Here is an 18,078-nt window from a genome sequence, read left to right as displayed (position 1 = left end):
TCTCGCTGCCTCGCCCTCCGCCAGCCGCGGGCGGCGTGGCCCATGGAGCGCCTCCACCACCTCTTCCCCAAGACGGAGTCTTGGCGCCCAGGCACGCAGCCCCACGGCGCGACCTACCGCGTCCGGCGCTTGCGCAAGAAGAAAGAAGCTTCCAAGAAGTCCCTCGGCCGCAAGGAAACGCCCCCGCGCTCCCTGCACCACCACGGCAAGACCGCGTGCCGCCTGCGGCGACGGTGCGCAGACCCCATCAAGGACAAGTTCTCCCCCAACGCAGAGTCTCGGTGACCATGGCAGGCTGCCACGCCTTCACCCCTGAGCTGCTTAGCGTTGCTTGGCCGGGAAGGTTCAAGCCGAATCTGCCTCCTCACTATGACGGCACCCCTGACCCCGCGGAGTTCCTGCAGCTCTATGAGCTGAGCATCGAGGCGGCCAACAGCGACGAGAAAGTCATGGCGAACTGGTTCCCCATGGCTCTCAAGGATGGTGCCCGCTCCTGGCTCCTGAACCTGCCTCCAGGCTCGATCTCCTCCTGGAACGAGATGCGCGAACGTTTCATCGCCAACTTCTAGGGCACTCGCGGCCACCCACCGGCTGCGGGTGACCTGCGCCGTGTCAAGCAACAACCAGGAGAGACCCTCCAGAAGTACATCCAGCGCTTCAACAACGTTCGTCTCAAGATCCCCAAGGTGACAGACGAGGCCATCATCTCCGCGTTCTCCGATGGCGTCCGTGACGTCAAGATGAAGGAGGATCTCGCCATCCATGAGGAGTTGTGCACATCTCTGGAGCTATTCAACCTGGCGACCAAGTGCGTAAGAGCAGAGGAGGGGCGCCTCTCCCTCCTCAAGCTCCCGGCTGCGGACCCGGAGGAGAAGAAAGCCAAGGCCAAAGACGTGAAGCGCAAGGGAGCAGCCGTGCTCGCAGCGGAGCCGGACACAAAGCGCGGCACGGACCAGCCCGAGTCATCCAAGAGCAGCCGGCCATTCTGCACCTTCCATAACCTGCATAGCCACAACACCAGTGACTGTCAAGAGCTCAGAGCCATTCGAGAAGGACACTTTGGTCGACGCCCCGAGTGCAACGACCGGGGCTACGGTCGAGGAGGAGGACGTGGTGGCGGACGCTGGGATGACCGTGGCCCGCGCCAGGAGTGGCGCGACCGGCCTTGTGAGGACCACTGGTGGGATCAGCCTCGCGAGGGCGCCTGGAGGGATCAACCTCGTGAGGATCGTCCTCAGGGCAACGCCGGTCTCCCTCCACTACCGCCACCACCGAGAAGGAATGACGACCACCATCAGGACGAGGGGCTGGGGGCTTCCAGGAGCCACGTGCCATCGCCTGCATCTTGGGCGGAGCTCAAGCCCCAGCCTCACAGCGTATCTTCAAACAGTTTGCTCGTGAAGTGAATGCAGTCCTCCCCAAGCTCGAGGCCATGCGCCCGCTCAGATGGTCCCAGTGAGCCACACGTTCAGCTCGGCAGATCAGCTCAAGTGTGCGGCTACCGTCGGCGTCCTCCCGATGCTCTGTTCACCAGTCATTAGCAACGTGCAAGTTACCAAGACTCTCATCGATGGCGGCGCAGGGCTCAACGTCCTATCCGTTGACACGTTCGACAACCTCCAAGTGCTGTATGATCAGCTTCAGCCCACCAAGATTTTCTCAAGAGTGACCGACGGCTCCACCACTCCAACCGGTCAGGTCCGCCTCCCAGTCACCTTCGGACAGCGCAACAACTACCGCACCAAGCTCATCGACTTCGACATCGCCCACATCCGTCTGCCATACAATGCCATCCTCGGGTATCTGGCCCCGGCCCAGTTCATGTCCGTAACGCACCACGGCTACAATGTCCTCAAGATGCCAGGAAGCGGCGGGATCATCACAGTCCCCTGCGAAGAAAGAGATGCGGTGTGCTCCCTCGAGCACGCCTTCCAAGCAGCGTCAATCGAAGACCCTGGCAACAATGCAGCTCGGTACCCTCCTGAGGTCGTCCCCAAGAAGAAGAAGCAGCAAATCCATGCCGGACCTTAGGAGGGCAGCGCCGCAAGTGGCACCTCGTCAGGATCAGTGTCCGCACCAGGGGCACCTCCCTCTATCGCATAGGAAGGCGCACCCGGCGCCCCCCTCGGGCAGGGCTCGGGGGCTCTCTTCTGGAGGGCCTCAGACCTTGCCAACGTCACGAGGGAGGCGCTCGGGCACCACTTGGAGGCGTGTTTCGCGGCACGTCTCCCTCAGGAGGACACTGGGCAAGGAGCGCCCGGCGCTCAGGAGTTCATCACCAAGGTATCTCAGGAGCTTTAGGAAGCAAGAGCAATACGTGGCGACCACCGCCCACCTGGCATTGCTGCCTACCCAGGCAAGGGTGGTGAGCTGTGCGTCTGCGTCGACATACCAGGGCTCAACCGAGCCGCATCTCAGGAGAGCTTCTGGCCTTCGTGTGTTGGGCGCTGCGAAGGTCCACCTCACAGCTATGTTCACATGCTGTTCGGCCTGCCGAGCGTGGCTGCTGCCTTCTAGCGCAACCTGCGGAGCATCATGATGGGTCAGGAGGCCAGGCACCACGTTGTCCTGGCGGAGATGGCGACGGTCCTCAAGGAACCGCCTGGACCCCCAGAGCCTCCTGAGGCTCAGGGCCCCGGTGGCTCGTGAGGGGCAACCCCTTCGCTGCGTACCTTCAGCTGCCTCAACACCCCTTCATCAACGGAACCAGGTGACATTTTCCGAGTTCATTTAGCTGGGAGCGCCCCCGGGGCTGCATTATTCCCAGGCCGCGTGGGTCCGTCCCTGGGGCATGTATCCCTTCCTTTTTATGTCTTTAGCTTACCTTGCTGGGGGCGCCCCTCGGGCTGCATCATCCCCAAGCTGCTCGGGCCGGACCCAGTGTGGCGTATTGTTTATGCATTTACCTGAGCTAGTTTGCCTTCCATGCTTAATCTATCTATGATTATCACCTGCTTGATTCTCACCCGCCACGAGGGCTACTCATGCTGGCACGACGCTTGTGCTCGGGTCCGTCCCTGCAATGTCGACAAACCTGAGCGGTCGAGCTCTGGCTCATGGCCTGCCCCGCGCACGTCACCTCACTAGGCCCCCAGTGCCTTCATCTCCTCATGGAGCAACTAGCGTCAAACCGGCAACCGTAATGGCAAACTATGTCTCTCCTTGTGCTGGCTTGCAGGAATCTCCTGAAGGTGAGGGCATGCGGGACCGCGAGCCCTCTCTTCCCCCATGCAATCCACTTGCGCGTTAAAAGGGGGGCTCCTAAGCATCATGACTTAGGAGCTCTTACTGGCTCTCCAGCCCTCACCCCCTTGCCTTGACCATGGCACGCGACATGGCATACCAACGGCGGCTGAGCTCGCTCGAGGGCCAGGACCTGAGGACGCAGAGCACGAAGGAGAGTGTGGAGAAGGGGGGAGGCTCGCATGGGCCTGGCTTAGCCCTGCTTCGGGCGCCTATCCACGGATCTGGCGCATCATGAGGAATCAACTCCAAACCGTCAAGATAAGTCCCGAGCCCGAGTTGGCTAAACCGCCAAGGACTAAGAACCATTCTAACCGCATCCTTGCTGCAGCAACGTCACCCCTCTTTCCTACCTCTCGACGGCTGCTTGAGCGCTAAAGGGGACCTCCTGAGCATCGTGCCTCAGGAACTCTTACTGCACCTCGGGCCACTCACCTCCTGGCCTTGACCATGGCACGTGACCTGGCATACCAGCGACGGTTGCAGCCTGCCTGGGGACCGAGACTTGTCAGCGTAGAGCGCCAAGTCATTGTGAGGTCGGAAAGGGAGACCGAGTTGAAGTAGGACTCGCGCTCGCACAAGTTCATAATAAGGACAATATTGACAAGAGGCATTACAATACCTTTACACACCCCCACGGGGCATTTCTTGATTCCTTGCAGGGAACAAAAGACAAGAACTTAGGGAGTCCTAACTACGCATGCCCCTGAGGATGACGCCATCATCAACAGTGGGCCACCAGAGGCCGGCGCCAACCTCCTCCAGATCAGCGGTGACGGCGGCCTGACGCTGTAGCCCTGCTCCGGGCTCGGCGAGAGCTTGGGGGCACGTAGCTCTCGTCGCTCGTCTCCGGAGTCTCGTAAAGCTCGGGAGAGTCGCTGGACCACCAGGAGTCGCCGTTATCGCTGGAGGAGCTGCAGGCGAGGCCTGCGGCAGGCCCAGAGCCCGCCGCTGCGCAGACCTGGTGACCTTCTTCAGGGCAGCACTCCAGGTGGCGGCCTTCCTCGTCGAAGACCTTGAAGAGCAGCATGGAGGCGTCGTCATACTCGAAGTGGATCGCGAGGGCGCCCTCCGCGCAGCAGACTCGGGCAATCTCGCCCCAGCCTCGGGTCATGAAGATCCTCCCGGAGGCAACGACTTCAATTTCCGCTCCAGTCACCGGGGCGTCGCAGTTGGCGTGCTGCAGCCAAAGCTCGAGATGGCCCCTCGGCGGCATCTCGGCGGCATCGGGAGCATCACCGCCCACAACACGAACTCACGCGGGGAGTCCGCCGCATGCACCCCTGGGGCGACGGCGCGCGCGCCTCTGCGGCACGGCGGCCACGGCCCTGGGGCGGGCGGCGATGCTCATCGCTCCTCCCTCCAGACTCATCAGCGTGAGCATACAAGGGCAGTGGGTACCCAGGAGGCGGCCTCTCATACCAAGGCCGTGACACCACCGGCCTCACGACCATCTCGCGGCGATGAGACCTCCTCTTCTTCAGCGCGAGAAGCTCAGGCTCGTTGAGGGGAGCATTGCCCTTCTCTGCGGCCGAGAACCTCCGAATCGGTGCCATGACTGCACCAGCAAGGAGTAGAGCAAGGAAGGAGAAGAAGCAGGAGAGGCGGAGAGACGGGTGATGGGGGCTCCGCCCCCACCTCCCATTTATAGCCAAGAGGAGGCCAACCGCCGGCCTCCATGATCTAAGGTAATAATGATGGTTTTCCCTTGCATGCAGCAGGGACTCGTCAAGTCGAGCAGTTGCCGAGGCAGCATGGGGAAGCGGAGACGCCCACGTCCAATCAACCGCCACGCGTCGACCAAGGCCGCAGGCTATTGGAGCCCGCGGCGCTCCACACTTGCCCTTTGGCATCGCCTTGAAGCCAAGCCCGAGCGCGCCTTGGGCCCGGGGGCTACTGTCGGTGTTCTGGGAACGGGGGTCCCCAGACTTGCCTGCCTGCGGCCCACGGCGTGGCTCTGCGAGCGGGCCTGTACGGCCCATCTTCACCAGCGAGGACTCAAGACCCTCGTGAGGGGCCAAGCCTCGCGAGGCGGACGACACAAGACCTCCTCAGGAGCGGCCTCACCAGGCTGGCTCGCGAGGGGAGGAGAGTTCAAGGCAAGGCAAACCTCGCGAGGTTCCGATGACGTGAGCCATGACGACCAAGGCCAGGCGGGCGCCAGCGCGCACAGTGTCATTGTTTCCTTTTTGGTGCTAAGGAAGCAAGTGCAGGCGCGGAGTATCGAGGCGTCAAGCAAAGGTTTCCATATCGGTGCAACGAGACCAAGACCACCAGGACGGCAAGACGGAGGTCACCATGGAGCCCAAGGCGGCGTCACCACCAGAGCCTTTTGCAGGCGAAGACTGTTTTTGTCAGGATAAGATGTACTAGTTGTCCCCTTTCGAATTGGCCATTGTTGGCTCCCTTCCCGCTCAATATTTGGGGAGAGGACCAGGGCCTCTATAAATAGGACTAGCCACCACCATATCTAGGAGAGAGATCGGAACGATCACAAGTTCACCGAGCACAAGAACACCTCTCCTCAGGAGGCTATTCTTCCCCTTGTACTGTTCATCCTCAGCCCAAGAGGCAATCCACCACACCACATGGAGTAGGGGATTACACCACAATGGTGGCCCGAACCAATATAAATCTTGTGTCCTTTGTGTTGCAAGTTCGTAGAGTTAGCCCTTGAGATCTTAGCGAAGCTAGGATGTGGATCGGTAGGGGAAGGTCTTCGCGTGCACCCCAGTGTTCGAACCTTGAGGGTTTTGCCGGAAACCGTGATCCGATAGAAAGGAAATGGGGAAAGAGAGAATGAAGGGGAGGGATTCGGCCTCCCCCTTCCTTCCCTCCTCCCTCCTCTTTCCTTCCCCCTCCGGTGAAAAAGGAAAGGGGTGCCAAATTGGACAAGGCCCCTAAGTAGGATTCCTCCTACTTGGGGCGCCCCCTTGGCTGCCCCCTCTCCCTCTCACCTATATATATGAGGGGGGAGGCTCCTAGAAGACACACCAACAACTGTTAGCCGTGTGCGGCCCCCCATCCACAGTTTACGCCTCCGGTCATATCTTCGTAGTGCTTAGGCGAAGCCCTGCGCGGATCACTTCACCATCACCGTCACCACGCCGTCGTGCTAATGGAACTCATCTACTTCCTTGACACTCTGCTGGATCAAGAGTTTGAGGGATGTCATCGAGCTGAACGTGTGCAAAACTCGGAGGTGCCGTACGTTCGGTGCTTGATCGGTCGGAACAAGAAGAAGTTCGACTACATCAATCGTGTTGTCAAACGCTTCCGCTTTCGGTCTATGAGGGTACGTAGACATACTCTCCCCCTCTCGTTGCTATGCGTCTCCTAGATAGATCTTGCGTGAGCATAGGAATTTTTTTGAAATTGCATGCTACATTTTCCAACATTATGTATATCTCATACCCGAAACAAAACTCAAAACTCAACTGATCTCACACGTACAAATCCCTTGGCTGTTATATAGCCAGACTCATGCACACGCTTGGTCTAAGGCCCACATCACCTATACTAGTACAACTTGTTTCTCACGTTGATAGTTCACGTGAGTACAACTTTGGATTAAGAAAAAGTTAAACCATACCACCTAATAATAGGGGTTCTAAACTGATTGGTGACTAGCAAACTAAATCAAATATTTGGTGGTATATTTCCAGTGCGTATCCATCGAGGTGGCGTTTTGAACTTTGGCTTCACTTTGGCAGGTGCATAATCCTTCTTGATCTCCTTTGTCTTACCAAAACGTACATGCATTAGAGCAGTTCTGGATTCTTATGCGAGCAAATGCTACGAACGCGGGGGCTCTTAGAGCAGTTCTGGGTTCTTATTGTGCCGCTTCAGGGCAAAGGATGAGTGTCGAAAAATCCAGTATATTTTTTAATCCCAATACGAAAGTGGAGGACAAAGTGCAAATATGTACAATTTTAAATATTATGACTGAGACCCTTAATGATGAATATTTGGGATTACCGGCCAATGTGGGCATTGACAAAAGCGATTATTTTCAGTTCTTGATTGATTGTATTATTATGAAGATTAGTGGATGGAAAGAAAAGTTGTTATCAGCTGGTGGAAAGGAAATTTTGCTTAAGTCTGTTGTTCAAGCTATCCCAACATATGTGACGAGGACAATTAGAAAAGGATGCGCTGGATGGCGTGGTGGAAGATGTGTGTCCCAAAAGACCAAGGAGAAATGGTTTTCCGTGATATACACTGCTTTAACCTGGCCTTGTTAGCAAAACAAGCTTGGAATCTCTTGGATAATCCTGAATCGTTATGTGCAACAATCCTAAGAGCCAAGTATTTCCCATAGGGCGATTTGATGAGCGCAATACTAAAAAAGGGCTCCTCTTTTACTTGGCAAAGCATTATGGCGGGAGTGGATTCTCTCAGGAATGGATATATATGGAGAGTGGGAATAGGAGAAAATATTGACATATGGAGAGATGCATGGATCCTAAATTGTGCAGATAGGAAAATTATTACACCTAGAAGAGGGAATCTCCTGACAAAAGTTTCTGATCTTATTGATCCAGTTACAAATTGTTGGGATGAAGAGTTGGTGAGACAAATGTTGTGGCCAATTGATGCTCATAGAGTCTTAGCGATCCCGATCCCTATGCACAATATGTCGTATTTTATTGCTTGGAGCTATACCAAAAATGGTTTATTCACTATTCGATCAGCTTATGTGGAGGAATGGAACAAACAATATGGGAGGAAATTGGAATATTCAAATGGCATGGGTAGAAGTAAGGTTAATCCTATTTGGGGTAATATCTGGAAATTAGTTTGTCCAGCGAAGATTAAATTTTTTATTTGGCGGACGCTTCACGGGACTCTACCGTCTCGTGTCGCACTAGCCACACAGACATATAAAAACTCAACTAGTCCACCCAGCATGTTGGGATGGACCGGAGGACATGAAACATGTGTTGTTTCTGTGCTAGAAGGCAAAAGAAGTGTGGGAACATTTAGGGTTGTATGAAGTGGTAAAAAAGCCTGTGTCATTGATCGTGCAAGAGAGGCAGTCCTTGAATTCTTACTCCTCATGCCTGATCATGAACTACCTATCTTGATCTCTCGGAATGCACGGGAACTGATCGCTATAGCTACATAGTATTTATGGTGGAATAGACGAAAGCTAGTCCATCAGGGTAAGTCTCAAGAGGCGTTCCAAACCTCGATGGGGATTCGGGCTATAACAATGAATTATGTAATGGCCCAATCACCTAAAGCAAAGAGGAAGACTGAAGGATGGTGCATACCTCCCATGGGGTTTGTTAAATTGAATGTGGATGCTTGTCTTGATCATGATCAGCTAAGGGGCACAACGGGTGCTGTTATCAGAGACGACAAAGGAAACTACATAGTAGGTGGTAACTGGAAGATTCGGTACTATGCAGATGCTCTAACATCAGAGGCATTAGCACTCAGGTTTGGTTTAGGTTTGGCGCAAAGGGCAGGCTGCAATCGTCTCATTATCAATTCTGATAATATGGAAGTCATTGACACAATGAAGAACAGTGGATTGTCGTCGGAGCGGCAGCTGCAATTTTTGAGGATTGTTTTTTTATGGCCTGTGATTTTACTCACACTAGTTTTGAACATTGTAATAAAGAAGCGAATAAAGTAGCTAATGAGCTTGCTAGATTAGCAAAATGTTCCATGACTAGGGATTGGATAGAGGAGCCCATGGAAAATCGTGTAACTCTCCTTATAGACGATGTAACCATTATTTCTAATTAATAAAGTTCAAGTTGTTTAAAAAAAGCGTACATGCATTACTTGGCAAGGTTGTTTCCTTTTAAATAAATCAAGAGGATATTGTTCCTTCATAATGGATCCGAACCATCCATGGATTCTTGATTGCAAACAATCAGGACATGCTACACCAGTACATCTTTTGCCACGCCAAATAGCTTTGTGTTGTCATGTAGCTTCAGATATATGTTTTATAAGGGACATTGAGTATTTTGGCACGATACTAATCCCAGGCCCACATAACTCACATATTATTCCATCTCTATCTCTGCGTAGTCATTGTGTCCGTTTAATCTGCTTAACAGGTTCTTCTGACGTAGCACTATCATCCGAAAGCATGCGTCGTGATTTCATGTCCGTATCAGGCATCTTCGGCAATTCATGGATATGTATTGAATTCTTTGATGTTGAAATTTGTATTCATATCTAGTTCAAGAATTGAGTATGTCAAAATTCATCTTCATTTACAGTGTATTGTCATTGTGCATAACTAAACCAGGGAATGGTTCAACAGTGAACTACCTCTGCCACACAAGATCGTTTCTTCAGTAAGACACCGAAATCCGTTATTTTGAAAAAATGTATCCAAACGTTGGCAAATACCTTTTCTTATGCTAGTCAAATGTTCAAGTTTCTAAAATAACCTATTTTCTATTTCTCTCCAAAGAAAAAAATAAACATCTTACACCAGTTAGGTTGTTCCTAATAGTGCAACTACATGACTAATTCTGTACAAAGAAGTTAAGTGTCCTTAGCAACAAGTAGGGACCAATCTTTGTGGATAATATGTTTGCAAACACATGATCTCCATCTACAAATCTACCGATTGTTGTAACGATGCTCTCAATTTAGTACCAGTAAGTCTGTATCTTAATTAATATCTTCTACTCCACTCGTATGGCATATTCTGATCTAAAAATCATGTAGCTAATCTTTAAACTGATGAACCCTGAACCGCTCACCACTGGTGAATTGCTGGTTGTTAGGAGATTTATAAGCAACTTCTTCTTGAATCACTACATCAAGCTGAGTGATGATAATGAAGATTTCAGCATAGTTGCTCCTCCAACAATGACTATGCATGCATTCAACTAGAGTTAGCCCCTAAACATATACACATGGATGCATTGTTTTCCATGTGATGAGGTCTTTGTATTTCGTACACTATGATTATGTACTGCATATGTCAATAAACCAATAGAATTTAGATAGCATTTGTTCAATTGCATATTGTTGTGAATTCTTATGAATGTTCTTCTTGTGGACATTATTTGTTCAATTGCATATTGTGGTGAATTTGATTTTTCCAGGGCAATTCAAATGCGATATTTTGCTTTAACCTGGCCAATGAAGCGCACACGGTTCAACTAAATGTGCGTGTGCGATCCACAACGGAAAGCACACATCACCCGTAGCGCAACTGTCGGTGATGCACAACAAATCACAGACGATTTGCAACAATTCTACGTGTGCGTAAGGGATCCTCAACTATTTTTGATAGCACATTATCACATACGAGAGCTTAGAGAAAATCGTGCCCAATGTAAAATGCAATCCCACTCGTAGATTGTTCAGGAAACGTGTGTGATAATGTTATGCATGGCAGACGGTTGCCATAGAATACTCGTTTGCGATGGGCCACATATCACGCACAGTTTCTGTGATGGCGCATGTGCCTTAGGTACTATTTCGCAAACGGTTGAATGTCAAACACCGTTTGGTTTCCCCGCACAATTAGAAACGTTTGACTCGTGAGAGACGTGGCGATTGATCCCCAATCCCATACATGTGCCAGAATATAGTGTGTGCGATATGTTCCTGCATCGCATACGATTATATTTGGTAACGTGTCTGCATCATCGCCGCCTATCGTCGACTGTTTCTGTGTCATGTGGGAAGGAGCCCCCTATCGCACACATAAACAAGGCGATGGTTTAAAATTCTATCGTGGAAGGGGGTTAGAAACCTTTTGGATAGCACGTTGCTGCACCATCGTTTCACAATCAAATAAACATGTCATAGTTTACAAGCCAAATAAAATTTAAATTATCTCAAATACATTTAAAAGAAAAAAAAATAGCCGATACATCTACTGGTTGCCAACATGAGACCAAATATGCTCAGCCTAATCATTTTGTAGTTAAATGTGAGTTTGTCAATCATGCATTTGATGATGAAATTCGGTGAACTGTGCTAATGTTGCCGCTCCTCCATGCTCATGCACAACATTGTCACCTTGAAACTGAAACCCTTGATTGTAGATTTCAGTCGAACGCTCATTTTCTACAGTCATGTTGTGCATAATTACACAAGCAGTCATCATCTCTCACAACTTTTTGGTGCTCCACATTCTAGCTGGATACCAAACGATGCCCCACCGAGATTGAAGAACACCAAAGGCACACTCCACATCCTTCGTAGCACTCTCTTGTGTTTGGGAAAATCTCTTCCTCTTCTCTCCTACAAGGTTGGAGATTGTCTTTACAAGAGTAGTCCACTTAAGATAGATACTGTCGTCTAGATAGTACCCTTTATTATAGTGGTGACCATTGATATCAACATTGACCTTCAGGCAGTTGCCTGTTGCAAGCCTTGCAAACACCGGATAGCGCTGAAGCATGTTGATGTTGTCATGAGATCCGGCCATGCCGACGAAAGAGTGCCAAATTCAGAGATCTTGTGAAGCCACTGCCTCAAGTATGATAGTGCAAGTTTTCACATGACCCCTATACTGCCCCTGCCAAGTAGAAGGACAGTTCTTCCACTCTCAGTGCATATAATCTATGCTACCAAGCATCTCATAAAGCCTCTACTTGTATTGATCACCAACAACCGGGCTATATGTGCAACAATTGGCTCTCTCAAGTACTTGGAGAGCGGGAGTCATTTTACCATAACGTGAAATTCTGCCGGAAACAGACGCCAAACACATGAACCGCAAACTCCCGCCGTTCCCCCACCTCACACTCCGCTTCTCCTCCTCCAGCTCCGCATCGCCTTCCCCGCCGCCGCCTCGCCGCCTCCCACCTCCAGTGCCACTACGTGACCTCCTCGCCCACCGTCTCCCACTTCTGCATTCGCCCGCCCCTCCTCCTCGATCGTCACCGCCGGTGCACCCTCACGCTGACCTCCTCCTCCGTCGCCGCAGCGGAGAGGCTACACCGGAGAGCCTCCACCTTGAGCTCGTGAAGCGAGGGCTCACCAATGACCTCTTCCTCTCAAACCATCTCGTTAATTCCTACGCTAAAAGCTCGCGTCTGGCCTGCGCGCGCCAGGTGTTCGACTGTATGCTGGAACGGAACGCCGTTTCCTGGACCTGCCTGGTATCTGGGTACGTGCTGTCAGGGATCACCGATGAGGCCTTCCGGGTGTTCCGCGCAATGCTGGGGGTCAGTTCCGAGTGCAGCAGGCCCACGTCATTTACCTTCGGGAGCGTGCTCCGGGCGTGCCAGGATGCTGGACCAGACAAGTTGGGATTTGCGGTGCAGGTCCATGGATTGGTATCAAAGACTGTGTATGCATTGAATACAACGGTGTGCAACGCCTTGATCTCGATGTACGGTAATTGCTCTGTTGGTCTGCCCATCCAAGCGCAGCAGGTGTTTGATTCCACACCAGTCAGGGACATCATCACGTGGAATGCCTTGATGTCTGTCTATGCTAAGAAAGGGCATGTGGTTTCGACATTTACCTTGTTCACGGCAATGTTGCGTGATGACTCAGCAATTGAGTTGAGACCAAACGAGCATACTTTTGGGAGCTTAATCACTGCGACAACTGTGTCCTCCTGCAGCTCAAGAGTGCTTGAGCAAGTGTTTGCAAGGGTGCTCAATTCGGGCAGCTCAAGTGACCTCTATGTGGGGAGTGCTCTTGTTAGTGCATTCGCGAGACATGGCATGCTTGATGAAGCTAAGAACATTTTTCTCAGTTTGAAAGAGAGAAATGCAGTTACCTTGAATGGTTTGATCGTGGGCTTGGTTAAGCAGCACTGCAGTGAAGAAGCAGTTGGGATTTTCATGGGGATTAGGGATTCAGTTGTTGTCAATGCAGACACATATGTTGTGTTGCTCGGTGCGATAGCGGAGTTTTCTGTACCAGAAGATGGGTTGATGAAAGGTACGGAACTCCATGGGCATGTTCTTAGAACTGGACTTATTGATTTGAAAATTGCTATCAGTAATAGTCTGGTTAATATGTACGCCAAATGTGGTGCCATTGATAAAGCCTGTAGAGTTTTCCAGTCGCTTTGTACAAGGGATCGGGTTTCCTGGAACACCATTATCTCAGTTCTTGATCAGAATGGTTACTGTGAAGGTGCAATGATGAAGTACTGCATGATGAGACAAGATTGTATAAGTCCGTCAAACTTTGCAGCAATTAGTGGCTTGAGTTCATGTGCAAGTTTGAGACTTTTGTCTGTGGGCCAGCAAGTGCATTGTGATGCTGTAAAGTGGGGACTGGATTTAGACACCTCTGTTTCAAATGCACTGGTTAAAATGTATGGAGAATGTGGAGCTAGGTCTGAGTGCTGGGAAGTTTTCAACTCTATGGCTCAACATGATGTAGTTTCCTGGAACTCTATCATGGGTGTCATGGCCAATTTGCGAGCACCTATTGCTGAATCGGTAGAAGTTTTCTCCAAAATGATGAGGAGTGGGCTGGCCCCAAATAAAGTTACATTCGTTAACTTATTGGCTACATTGTCGCCATTGTGTGTGCTTGAATTGGGAAAGCAGGTTCATGCTGTGGTGCTAAAGCATGTAGCTATAGAAGATACTGCAGTTGATAATGCTCTAATGTCCTGTTATGCTAAGTCAGGAGACATGGATTCTTGTGAGCAGCTGTTTTCGGAAATTTCTGGCAGAAGGGATGCTGTCTCATGGAATTCAATGATTTCAGGGTACATCTACAATGGCCATTTGCAGGAGGCTATAGACTGTGTTTGGCTTATGATGCACAGTGACCAAGTGATGGATTGCTGCACCTTCTCCATTGTACTGAATGCATGTGCCTCTGTGGCAGCGTTAGAGCGTGGAATGGAGATGCACGCTTTTGGTATTAGGTCACAGCTCGAGTCTGATGTTGTGGTTGAGAGTGCTCTTGTTGATATGTACTCAAAGTGTGGAAAGATAGGCTATGCCTCAAAGGTGTTCAGTTCCATGAGTCAGAAAAATGAGTTCTCATGGAACTCTATGATTTCTGGTTATGCAAGACATGGTCTTGGAAGAAAAGCTTTGGAGATATTTGAAGAAATGCAGCAAAGTGGAGCAAATCCAGACCATGTCACATTTATAAGTGTTCTATCTGCCTGTAGTCATGCTGGATTGGTAGACAGAGGTCTAGAGTACTTTGAAATGATGGAGGACCATGGTATATTACCTCAGATTGAACATTATTCTTGTGTTATAGACCTTCTTGGTCGAGCTGGCAAGCTCATCAAGATACGAGAATACATCAGAAGAATGCCAATGAAACCAAATACTCTCATATGGAGGACTGTATTAGTTGCTTGTCGACAATCGAAGGACAGGGACAAGATAGATATGGGGCTAGAAGCTTCAAGGATGCTTTTGGAACTAGAACCTCAAAATCCTGTAAACTATGTTCTTGCATCTAACTTTTATGCAGCAACAGGAAGGTGGGAAGATACAGCCAAAACCCGAGCTGCAATGGGGGGAGCAGCAGTGAAAAAAGAGGCTGGTCGCAGTTGGGTAACCCTAGGTGATGGGGTTCATACCTTTATTGCTGGAGATAGATCACATCCGAACACCAAAGAAATATATGAAAAGCTGAGTGTTTTGATTCAGAAGATAAGGAATGCTGGTTATGTTCCAATGACAGAGTTTGCCCTGTATGATCTTGAAGAAGAGAACAAAGAGGAATTGCTAAATTATCATAGTGAAAAGCTTGCAGTTGCCTTTGTTTTGACTCGCTCCTCCTCAGGTGTCCCCATAAGAATCATGAAGAACCTTCGGGTTTGTGGAGATTGTCACACGGCATTTAGATACATATCTCACGCTATTGGCCGGCAAATCATTTTAAGGGATGCCATCCGATTCCACCATTTTGAGGATGGTAAGTGTTCTTGTGGGGATTACTGGTAGCTTGTTTATAAGATGGTAACAGTGACAAGCTATTGTTAACCTCTTCGGACTTTGTCGTACCAGACAACCAGGTACATGGTGTTTTTAACTTATCTCGAATTTGAGGTCAGTTTTGCTATTCAAAGGTACATGTAATCTGTTCCATTACCGTGAATTTATGGTCGCCTCCTATCCCAAGATGCAAAAAGATCCCTAACCTTGCAAATAGCATATTACTTGACTATAACATGAATACTGACTTAGTTGATGCGGTTTGGTGCTATATGAAAACTCCTATGCGGCTTAGAATTAGCAATCTGGAAGCTCTGCTTAACTGTAGGCATTCTTCAGTGAGTATCCATGTATAGCATACTCCACGAAGGGTAATATTTTATATTTGTGATGCATCCATAGTCGGTGTGAATAGCTTGTTTTGTTCCAGGCAACCAAGTTCACTTTTTGCACAAACCATCAGTTTATAAGTCTCACTATATCTTCAGTACATCGTGGTGTAGACATGATATTATACTCTATGGTAATAATATCTTTGATCGCAAAAACAAGAAAACCGATTTGATATATGGTTTTGAAATAGTCACCCAGCTTAGTTAAATATTATGGACCAACTAACTCAACTCACTCAAACTACGTGACTTGTTCTTTGGCCAGAAAGCTAATTTAGGATTGAAACCCTGCAATTATTCTAGATAACCCTTTACCATGTACGTTAATCAAATATCCATTTTATTACTCTTGAGTAAATTCATGTAGTATTAACAAACAAGTAAGCTGGAAAGTGAATTTTACATTCATCAAAACTGACATAACAACACAAATGAAACTCAAGGATATAATAGTGTGCAAGATTGATCTTTCTATACGTTGGATGAAAGAAGATAGATTATACTTCAGACTTATACAGAACAACACCGCCAAACATGAGCCATCAATCCAAATCCACAATCCCAAAATTGGAGAGAAGGATCTTCATTTGCTCAACGAAATCCGAGCCTGTTGCGTACTCTGTTAGCATCCCCACTGCAAACCCAAACATAGCCCATCTGCAGAAGTTTTTATAACCAAAATCACGATGCAGGAACAAGCAATCTTAAACTTTTTAACACAACTTTTAACATTAAATCTGTATCATCCTGCATTTCAACATGCTTGTCATAGTTACTAGCACCTTCTATCTGTTTGTATAATTTGGAAGTACATGAGGGGAAAAGAACATTATAATTTGCAGCAACTTCACCATGATCTCATTCTTGAGTACTCATTAACATGCCCAAAAACTAATTACAAGATCAGTTGTTTGTTAAGGGTATGCTGTGTGCTATTTGTTACAAGCTTATTACACCCTGATTATTGTGGACCATCAATTTGCAACTTAGTACATACTATGTTAGTAGATATTGCTATTTCACGAACTGATTATTCCGTTTCATCCCCTGATTGCTAGTTAGAAAATCCAATAAATAAAGCATGTAATGCTTAAATTTCATGCAACTTGCATTTACCTTCCATTGGCAATCTCATTCTTGGCCAACCACCCAAAGAAGGGTCCCTGGTTGGTCTCCTCCAGCTTTTTCTTCTTGAAGTATTCCTGTAGTTCCTTGGCCACCTTCCTCTGGTACTCGAACGTCACAACCCCTCCCACCGGTGGCGTCGCAGCGGCAGCCACTGCCGGTTTGGTCTCGGGAGGAGGAGGTGATGGCTGTGCTGGCTTCACTGGGGTCGGTGGCTGGGACAGGCTCGGAGGGGTGGACAGAGCTGGCGTCTTGGGAGGCATAGGCGGGGGCGGCGACAGTGGAGGCGCCGCGGGTCTCCTGGGCCCCTCGGCCTTGGAGCTTCTGATCACGGCGAACGACCTGCATGCCCGGTACGGAGGCGGCGGGACGATGCGTCCCACCTTCACCTTGATGGAAGGGATGGAAGGTGCCAAAGACATTGCTTGGTTTGAGCTGCTTGGCGTTCTTGATTGTCTCTTGGATGGCAGGAAGGAAGAGAGAGACGGAGGGGAAGAGAGTGGGAGGGAAGGAGGGAACGCGTGGAGAAGGTTTGGACACACACCGGCCTGGCCATTGTGGATAAGAGTGTGTGGTGCCTACCAAGCCCAGGTCTCTTCCCCTCTCTGGGGGAGCCAAGACGTTTTTTCTTTTTGATCGGGTGGGGGAACCAAGACGTTGGGGATGCGCGGGAGGCGAAGCGGCAGGTGTTCGATGGCGAGTTGCGGATTACTTTGTGAGGTTTGCAGGGACTCGACATGGGCGCAGCATGTTCAGACATTCCTGCCTCCTGGTCTGCGTGTTGCGATTGTCCCAGTCAGTAGTCCCCAGTGTACTTGTCAGTTGGAGACTTGCGTGCTCGTCTTTTCACTTTTCTGAACGTGAGACTTGCGTGGATTTTTTTTAACATCGGCATAATATTGACTAAGCAACAATATTGCAAAGAGTCCCCTAGATACAATCTGGAACAGAATGAAAAACACATAAAGCACTAGTAAGATTCTTACAAGACTTAGCTAACACATGAGCCACTACATTGAGATGCCGACGAACATGCTTGAACTCCACGGAACTGAAGCCACGAGCCCCTAGAGAAATATCAGCCACCACCGAACCGACAGAAGAATCGTAACGAACTGAAGAGTGAAGTTGTTGGACAAGCGGCAGGCAATCTGAAGCAAAAACAACACCACCAAAACCCTCATTGCGAGCCAGATAAACAGCCCAGTGAAGCGCCACCTGGAAGGGTTCACAACAAGCCGCAATGCAATGTCCAGAACGGTCTAACGCCACAATACCAACACCTGGTTGATCAAGATCATCAAATATTGCTGCATCAGACAAGATCAATACCGTACCTGCCGGCGGCGGAGACAAAGTGGAGCTAGAAGCAGGAATTTCACGCCTATGAACAAACACTGGTTTAAACAAATGAGTCACGACTCACAAATCAAGCGATACGCCTTGATTTT

General features: G+C 49.5%; 2 protein-coding genes and 1 pseudogene across 2 annotated transcripts; 2 read left to right on the top strand and 1 right to left on the bottom strand.

Moving 5' to 3' along the window:
* Positions 1 to 539: 539 nt before the first annotated feature.
* On the top strand, positions 540 to 3,250 carry LOC147979771 (uncharacterized; annotated as a pseudogene).
* An 8,386-nt stretch (positions 3,251 to 11,636) lies between these two features.
* Positions 11,637 to 15,676, top strand: MEF7 (Tetratricopeptide repeat (TPR)-like superfamily protein). The gene has a single exon (XM_048707663.2). It carries the CDS (start codon positions 11,946 to 11,948, stop codon positions 15,117 to 15,119), a length of 3,174 nt encoding a protein of 1,057 aa, XP_048563620.2. The 5' UTR covers positions 11,637 to 11,945; the 3' UTR covers positions 15,120 to 15,676.
* Positions 15,677 to 15,883: 207 nt separating this feature from the next.
* LOC125544100 (light-harvesting complex-like protein OHP2, chloroplastic) lies at positions 15,884 to 17,175 on the bottom strand. The gene is made up of 2 exons (XM_048707664.2): positions 16,619 to 17,175; positions 15,884 to 16,159 (listed from the first exon to the last, which is right to left on the bottom strand). Exons 1-2 carry the CDS (start codon positions 17,047 to 17,049, stop codon positions 16,045 to 16,047), a joined length of 546 nt encoding a protein of 181 aa, XP_048563621.1. The 5' UTR covers positions 17,050 to 17,175; the 3' UTR covers positions 15,884 to 16,044.
* Positions 17,176 to 18,078: the final 903 nt, after the last annotated feature.

Source organism: Triticum urartu, chromosome 3A (genome assembly GCF_056163025.1).
Source record: "Triticum urartu cultivar PI428250 chromosome 3A, HENAU_Tu73, whole genome shotgun sequence".
NCBI classification, from domain to species: Eukaryota; Viridiplantae; Streptophyta; class Magnoliopsida; order Poales; family Poaceae; genus Triticum; species Triticum urartu.
Note: the sequence above shows the minus strand (reverse complement) of the source record. Positions and strands in the feature narration are given on the sequence as shown.